General features: G+C 51.3%; 1 protein-coding gene across 1 annotated transcript; it reads left to right on the top strand.

The window, feature by feature from the left end:
* The first annotated feature begins 1,523 nt into the window (after positions 1–1,523).
* Positions 1,524–7,329, top strand: LOC104458706 (lipase member M-like). Its single transcript, XM_010074719.1, has 9 exons — positions 1,524–1,616; positions 2,364–2,481; positions 3,168–3,366; positions 3,481–3,590; positions 3,934–4,070; positions 4,375–4,521; positions 5,302–5,373; positions 6,625–6,690; positions 7,096–7,329. The coding sequence occupies exons 1-9, from the start codon at positions 1,524–1,526 to the stop codon at positions 7,327–7,329; spliced, it is 1,176 nt and encodes a 391-aa protein (XP_010073021.1).
* Positions 7,330–8,298: the final 969 nt, after the last annotated feature.

The raw sequence follows: 8,298 nt of genomic DNA on the forward strand, positions 1-8,298 counted from the left end.
ATGGTATCCCTTCCCTCCAGCGTGTCCACCACACCACACAGCTTGGTGTCATTGGCAAACTTGCTGAGGGTGCACTCGATCCCACTGTCCAAAACAAAGATGTTAAACAGCGATGGTTTCAACACCAACCCCTGAAGAACGCTACTCATCACCTGTCTCTACTTGGACATCAAGTTGCTGACGAGATAGAAATACCTCAGTTCTAGTCACTGGGCAACACCAAGAGGGACTCCCTGTTGACACAGGTCATCTTCTTCTTGGTGTCAGCTTCATCTATTCTAATTGCAATACTCTGCCATTCCCGCCCCTGGCATAGAAGGTGGAGCTCTCAAACTCTTGCTTGCACCACTCGGCAAGATGAAAGACATATGCAGAAGACTCATCCATACCTGGTGCTGGACTACTCTGCTGCTACAAGCTGACAGATTAATGACTTTGGCAGTTGCAGGATTCATCTCTGAACAGTCTCATTGGTAAGGTGGAATCAAGAAAACAAGATGCTTTTCTACCATTTTTGGTGGGCTCTAGAAACATGTCTCAACCCTGCTTCTGGCTAGTGACGTTATTCAAAGTCCCTTGTTTCCACTTGGTTATTAAATGTCATTTAGCTGGTTCTTCTGTTTCTGCAATTTCTTTCTCCATTTTTTATTTCTGAATTTGTGGCAAATTGGCACGTGCTCTTGGATCTATTTTTGTGTACAGGCTGCTTTCAGGCAACCAAACCTTGTCAACCATCCCCAGAGTCTGAAACTAAGTCACAGTGCTATGAATTCCTGCCCTGTTTAATGCTGCACAAAAATAGACCAAAAAAAAAAAAAAAAAAGCTGATATTGTTGGTTGCGGAGAGCAATTAACGAGTTAACCCCTCCAGGGTAAACAGAGTTGCTGTAACTTACTGTTCTTGTCTTGATTTTTTTTTTTCTGTTTAAACATGAATAAACCAAACAGGATCAGCAAGAAAAGCTTGGCAAGAAACAAGGTGATTGGAGAGGGGTAGCCAGGTGGATTTATAAGGTGATGAAGGGCTCAACCCCTCCAGCCTCCTCTTGCACATTTTATAAGCAGGAAATTACCAGCTTTTGAACTTTACCTGCCGCAGCGAGGAGGCTCTGGTGAGTACCATATCCTATTGCTTTGACCTTTGCCAGCTGTGCCTGGCTCAGAACCCCTCAGGCCAGATGTGGCCTCTTTCCATTTCATCCCCTGCCTCTTGCCCTTGCTCATTCCCTGCATCCTCTGTGGACCCCCAGCCCTGGACACTCATGTGCGTCCGCTGCTCGCACTCAGGTGGCTTTGGCTGGAGCTGCATGACACTAATGAGCACCCCGTGCCTGGCAGAGGGTCCCATATGGGGCCACAGCTGGCACAGTTTGGGCTGGAAACACCCGCTTCACATTGCAGCATCAGGCTTTGGCAGCGCTCCGGTGGTGCTGGAGCTGCACGGTGTTTGCTCGTGCTTCCGGTGCACCCACCATCCTACTCATGCCAACCCCGCTACGCCCCAGGTGCTGTGGAGAGGCACGATGTGGTTGCTGCTGGTGGTCCTGTGCCTGGCCCAGGGGCTGGGCAATGCCATCCGATGTGCTGGAGAGAACCCTGAGCAGTTCATGAACATTGTAAGTGCTGGAGGGGGTCCAGGCTTCCCCATGGGGTGGGTCCAAAGTCCTCCCTGAGGGACCAGTCCTCCCTTAACCTGGTGTCTGCACCCATGGGGAGCTGGGAGGCTCTGGGCACATCCCTCTGGGCTGTGCTGGGCTGTTAGCCAACTGTTCACTACCCTTTGTCACTTGTGCCACCGCTTTGCCCCCACCTGCAAGGGGACAGTGTGGCCTCTGGGGTGTCCCTGGGGCTTCAGGCACCCTCAGTGACTTTCAGAGTGGCTCTTCCACAAGGAGAACCTGTTTGGGTTCAGATTGCATGTCCCATGTCTTGCCACTTCACAGGTGGAAAGGACTGGTCTGTCAGACCCCTAAAAAGAGGGGGCAGGGAAGGAGTCTGACCATCTTCCTGGCATGCAGTATCTCCACTCATTGCTTTCTCCTCACTGTCCCTCTAGACCCCAGCAGCACCAGGAGGTTGTGGCTATCTCACCCTGGCTTTCCCTTGCTGCGTCGTGTTTTAGTAGTGATGAACAAACAACCATGTACCACACTGTGGAACTTCCTACCCAGCTAAGCTCTATTAATATATTGAATTTTTGAGGATTGCCTCATTTGGCACAACCAAGGAACATAACGGAGCCAGCTGAGCTCTGCTGTCTCCAGGGATAATGTAACCTCTGATGTACATCATGCTTGGGACAAGTTCTGCCAGGAGTCAAGTCAAACCCACCCTCATTTCCCCACTGGCTTCTCTCCTTGCAGAGCCAGATAATCCGTTTCCACAGATATCACAGAGAGGAGCACCAAGTCCTGGCCGATGATGGCTATTTCCTTACCATGAACTGGATTCCTGGTGGCAGAGAGGAGGATGGAACCAGAGGTGGGCACTCATCTCCCCTGCAGCGAGGCTTGGCAGGTCCCCTTCTCCTGAGCAAAGAAGGCAAAACGAGCATCTAGGCAGAACGAGGATCTTGTAGGCAAAATGATGATCTAGGCAAAATTAGGATCTTCTAGACAAAATGAGGATCTAGGCAAAATGGGGATCTTCTGGGCAAAATGAGTATTTTAATTTCAGAAAGAGGGACGTGACTGGAGTCTGCACTGTGAGGAGGGAGGACGGGAAGAGATGTGGGTCCTCCTGGGTGGCAAATGTACTTTTCCCTGGGCCCTGGTGGGGAAGGAGCAGCCCTGAGCTGGCCCTGGGGATGCAGAAGCTCCTCACTGTGTTTTGCTGCACCGCGGGTGGGGCAGCACAACCCAGTGAGCCCCAGCACCTGGAGAAGGAGGCCCATGGTGGGTCCTTCCCCAGAGCAAAGCCCCTTCCCTGGGTCAAAGTTTCCTGACAGCTCAGGGCCAGGAGTGGCAAAAATACTTAAAACTGGAGGAAAAAAAGCACCAGCAGAAAGAAGAAACTGCAGGGGAAGCTACTTTCTGCCCTGCAAAAGACTTTCCATTCATGATAAGAAAATATTGCACTCCAATGGGTTGGAGGTGAAGGCAGCTCCTTTCCCATTCCCAGGTGCTCCCATCAAACAAACAGCCTTGTGTTTTTCCTCTCATCACCAGGACACAGGTTACCTGTGTTGCTCCAGCATGGCTTGTCATTAGATGGCAGCAATTGGGTTTCCAGTTTCCCCAATGGCAGCCTGGGCTTCATCCTCGCTGATGCAGGGTACGACGTCTGGATCGGAAACAGCCGGGGCAACAGCTGGTCCCGCCGGCACTTGAACCTTTCTGTCGACCAGGAGGAGTTTTGGGATTTCAGGTGAGGAGGCCAACAAGGATGGGCTAGGATGCTGGTCTGTCAGCGCTGACCACCTGATGTCCATGGGAGGCTGGGAGATGGACATCTGCTCCAACTTCTCCCCTTGCTCCCCAGCTTCCACGAGATGACCATATACGACCTCCCTGCCATGGTGGGCTTCATCCTAAGGCAAACCAGGCAGCAGAAACTGTTCTATGCTGGCCATGCTCAGGGCAACACTCTGGGTGAGTGGGGAGGAGGAAGTAGAGTGGGCGGTGGGTGGGAGCAGGGAGCTAGGATACCACAGGGGCATCAATGTCTGTCCCAAACTGGAGACTGCTGGGGACAGGGCTGCGTTGGCCCACGTGGCCACTTTCCCAACCTGCCTTCTTGGTCCTTGGGAGAGATTCCCACGTCTTGCCCAGCCATCCTGGGCTGTGCTGACTTCCGGAAGAACTGCAGCTTCGTTTTGTTCAAGATCCTGCGTCTCAAACCAGGAACCTGGGATGTGAGAGGGGAATTCATGCGTTTGGGTCCACATGGCAGTTGCTTGCAGGACCTCTGCTGTCTCTTGTGGGCTTTTTGCAGGTTTCATAGCATTTTCGAGCATTCTGCAGCTGGCTGAGAAAATCAAAATGTTCTTTGTACTGGGCCCTGCCTACACTTTTCGTGCTGTTAAAGGTCCGGTATTAAGTCTTTTCTACCTTCCTGATTCAGTACTTACGGTAAGTTCTCATTTTCACATCCTAATTAGTTACACGGTTAATAACCAATACCCAAAATCAGGAAGTGGAGTTGCTTGTGCCATTGTGGCAAACGTCCCCCTGAGCTCCCACCCCACCGCAGTGTGGGTGCCGCCAGGACCTGTGGGGAGAGGGGGAGACATCCCATGAGGGGATTAATATGGCCAGCCCTCCCCACTCCAGGGGACAGGAAAACCCACCAATCCTCCTGAGGTGCCAGGCTGGCTGCCCCATTGGTGTCAGTGCTCAGCAGGGACCGACCCACCATGTCTGTGCCCCATGGCAGGTGATTTTTGGGAGAAGAGAAGCAGCTCTGCTGGGACGGGGACAGAGAGCGGCACTGGCTAGGGGGTGCAGCTGCCGGCTGCTGGGCAGGCTCTGCACAGATGGGCTTTTCCTCATCGGTGGATGTAATAAGAAGAACTTGAATGTGGTAGGCACCTTTCCCTGTGATTTTTTGCTGACCAAATAAGAAATGTCATAATGTCATCGTAGGTGCCACATCTCATTAGGAGCTGGGTTACTGAGCAGTGATACTGTCATGGGACAGGGGCACCAAGGGTGAAAATGATGACTAAAGAGATTTAAAATGGTGGGTTTTTGGGTCCCTGTTATTTCTGTTGGTAGCTCAAACAAATGATGAGGAAGAAATCCAGTCTGCAAGCTTTTACAAACTAATTATGAAGAGCTATCTTGATCTCAGATTGTAACATCAAAAATGAGAGTCATTTTGAGATGCTGTTGACTCCAGGGTGGTGTTTTATCTTTCTACAACGTGTCTGGACATACAGCGTGGGTCTGTATAGGCATGAGAGCATGTTGGGTTGTTCACTCACATTGTCTTGGAGTGGACATTAGTGGAAGGCCAGGCTAGATACCAACACCAAAGCTCTGATGTGGCAAGGTCCTTGTATTGCTGTTGACGTCAGCTTGGACGAAAGTGAGATTTCTGCTGCTAATTACACAGAGGTGCCCTAAGGTATCAGTGTCTGTGACTGAGACGTCAGGAGGCCAGGTGGGCCCTCAAGGCACAGAGATCATGTTGAAGCTGTTCCTCAGTGGTCTTCCCAGGGTGAGGTTCGTTGCCTCCTGCCTCGGGGCAGCCTAGGCAAAGAAAACAAAAAGCACAGTCGAGTGCTGTTGGCTTTAGCCTCAAATGAGTGTTAAGTCCTGCTTGAGTATTGTTTGCAGTAGGACTTTCTTTTGCCAGCAGAGCCGAACAGACGTGTACATATCGCATTTCCCGGACTACACATCCACCAAAAACCTCCTCCACTGGGGCCAGGTAGGGATTCTCCTGTTCGTCGCACTGGATAACCCCATGGACACTCCTGGGTTGGCTGGGTTGATGGTCTGACACATTGCTCCATTCACTGTGTGGACAGACACGGTGGCAGGATCAGTGAAGCATCCCCTCTCCCTGTGTTTCCTTGGAGGCTAAATGGGTCCCTATCATGAGCCTCATCTTCCACCCCGCACATGGGCCTGCTCAACCAGTTGATACCTGTGCCTATTGTAAACTACCCACCCTTGAAAGGGATTCCCTGAGCACCAAACCCCCAGTCTTGGGGGATGTACAAGCCATGCTGGTTCCCTGGTACAACCCCCACCCTGCCAAGCCAACCTCCAGCTCTGTAGACACCCACCTATCATCCCCAGTCATGACCTAAGGAAGTGGTCATGGAAAAAGACAAGAGCACTGCTGCAAGAGCACACAACAGTCCATTGCCAATCACACAGTCAACCAAGAGTGATGGAAAAACCCAATATTTTCAGCTGAATTTGTCCGACATCCATATACATCTTCCTCCAAGATGACGACATTTCAGCATAAATGATTGGAGAAAGAGCAAGCCAGAAAGACTCTAATTTGGAAGTACAGGTGGCTGATAAGGGGGGAAATCAGGAGGATGGTCCTAGAGTGACAGAAGTTATAGCAGGTCCACATGGATAAATCCTCACTGGATTGTCCCTTCCTGCATGGTCACGGTGAGACTAGAAGACTAGGGTTACATTTCTTGATGGTTACAAAATGTTCAATCATGGTTCATCACTTCCTTGACTGCCAGGCATGGTCATGCTGCCCCAGGGATAGCCGATGAGCTGCAGGGTGTTGTCAGCTCTCAGAAGACATAATGGGTTAATTTTCCAAATAATGCCCAAGAGAAACTTCCCACCCAACCAGGTGACTCACGCTCTGCCAGCCCATCCTAACCAGTTGAAATTGTCTGCAGAGTACTGCAGGACATTGGAGAAGTCCTTCTCCTTCCTGTCTTGTCAGACACACAATACGCTCAAAGACAGCCCAAATGACCGCACCCTGAGCACCCTCCATCTGCTTTGCCTGAACACCCAGCTGAGCCAGCTGCCCAACTGCTTTGCTGCCCCGCTGCTTTGCTGCCCCACTGTGGGTCCCGAGGGATGGGCAGCTGCAAACACCAGCCCAGACATCAGAGTTGTGCTGGCCCTTTTCCCATGGTGGGGCTGATTCAGTGCATTACCCACAAGGGGTTAACCCTTTGCCTCTGCCTTCCAGACTGCAAAAACTGGAGAGTTCAAGCAGTTTGACTATGAGGAGAAGAACCAGGACAGGTACAACCAGGTAGGTAGGTCCCTCCTTGTGAGGATGGAGGGATGACTGGTTGTGCTAAGAGGAGAACAGGATGAGGCTGGATGAGACCAGGATGAAAGCAACTTGTGCATCATGCGCCCATGTGTCTTGTAATTCCCTCAGTGGCTGGGGCCTCCATGAACACTCAACCATTCGGTCCCATTTTGGCCAGCTGTTGGCAACCGACCTTTTGGGTTTTTGTCCACTCCTGGTGGGACAAGTCGAACGGGAATCTTGCAGGACACATTTGTCCCATGTCACATTTGTTCACGTCTCCTAAATGTATGCCCCAGAAGGTGAATACCGTGGGCTTCTTAGCAGGTCTGATGGCTAAAATCCAGTTCATACCCTTCTATTTCGCCTTCCTCTGAATAACCTGATGATTTTTCTCCCCAGACTTCACCACCCTTTTACAGGAGAGAAGACATGACAGTTCCAACAGCTCTGTGGAGCGGTGGGGAGGACTGGGTTACCCCTACTTCAGAGATGCAACGCTTGCTCCCCCGCATCACCAACCTCATTCATCACGAGCACTTCCCTGACTGGACCCACCGGGATCAGATCTGGGGCCTGGACGCCCCTCAGCGTGCATACAGGCGGATGGTCACTTTGATGGAGACAAATCCATGAACAGTCCACATGGCACCCTGGGATGGAGGAGCCACCCACTCCCATGATGTGGGAATGACTGGTATTGTACCAGGACTGTCATCCTGCTCTCTCCTCCCTAGAAACATCTCCTGTCACTCTGTTTCACACTGATGTAGTGAGCTAACACAGCCTTGTGATTTCTCTCTGCCTTCTACAGAGTGCCCTGGAGTTACAGCTTCCCTGCTTCTTGTGGTGCACAGTGATATTTCTCCCCCTTATTTTTCAGAACTCTTTAAGTAATAAACTCCCATGCTGAAGCACAGTCTGACTCTTCCCTTGGTAGACATCACCGAGCTTGTGCTGCAGGGCAGCCATGCAGTACCTAGGAGGTCCCAACTCTGGATAATGCCCCTTTCCATGTGCCCATCTCCCATCCAGCCCTCCGGGACATTGCAAGGCTCAGGCAGGGCTTTTCCAGCCTCCATCATGCCAACACATGCAGCTTTGGTCTCCCCTCCCCGGTGACAACCCCATCCTTGCAGGCCATGGTCACACATGATGATGTTCTGCAGAGTACCCTGTCTGTGGCCAGTGACTCCTTGGATGGTTGTGGCCACATGCAGTTTGGTTTCCCTCCCAGTGAATCCATCCATCACTGCTGGCAGGGAAGGAAGGAGGGGGAAGAAAGGGAAGGCAGAGTATGGTGTTCATAAAACAAACCTTTACTTTAACGAGAGCAGCTCATGAAAGCAGCATCTCATAAGACACTTCAGAAGCTCAACCCCTAGATCCTGCAAGCTTGGAGTTTTATCCTGTACCTTTCCTGGTTAATCAGACGGAGACCAGTCAGACCACATGGGAACCTACCGGGGGAAACACTTCTTCCCTGGGAAACACCTCGAATGGGAGCATGGTCTTTTTAACCTCCATCTTTTCTATTTCTGCACACGCTGTTTTCATGCCTCCACACCTCTTGTCCCATCTGTGCATGGGCACCTGGTCTGCAGT

This window comes from Pterocles gutturalis, unplaced genomic scaffold (assembly GCF_000699245.1).
Source record: "Pterocles gutturalis isolate BGI_N339 unplaced genomic scaffold, ASM69924v1 scaffold36307, whole genome shotgun sequence".
NCBI lineage: Eukaryota > Metazoa > Chordata > Aves > Pterocliformes > Pteroclidae > Pterocles > Pterocles gutturalis.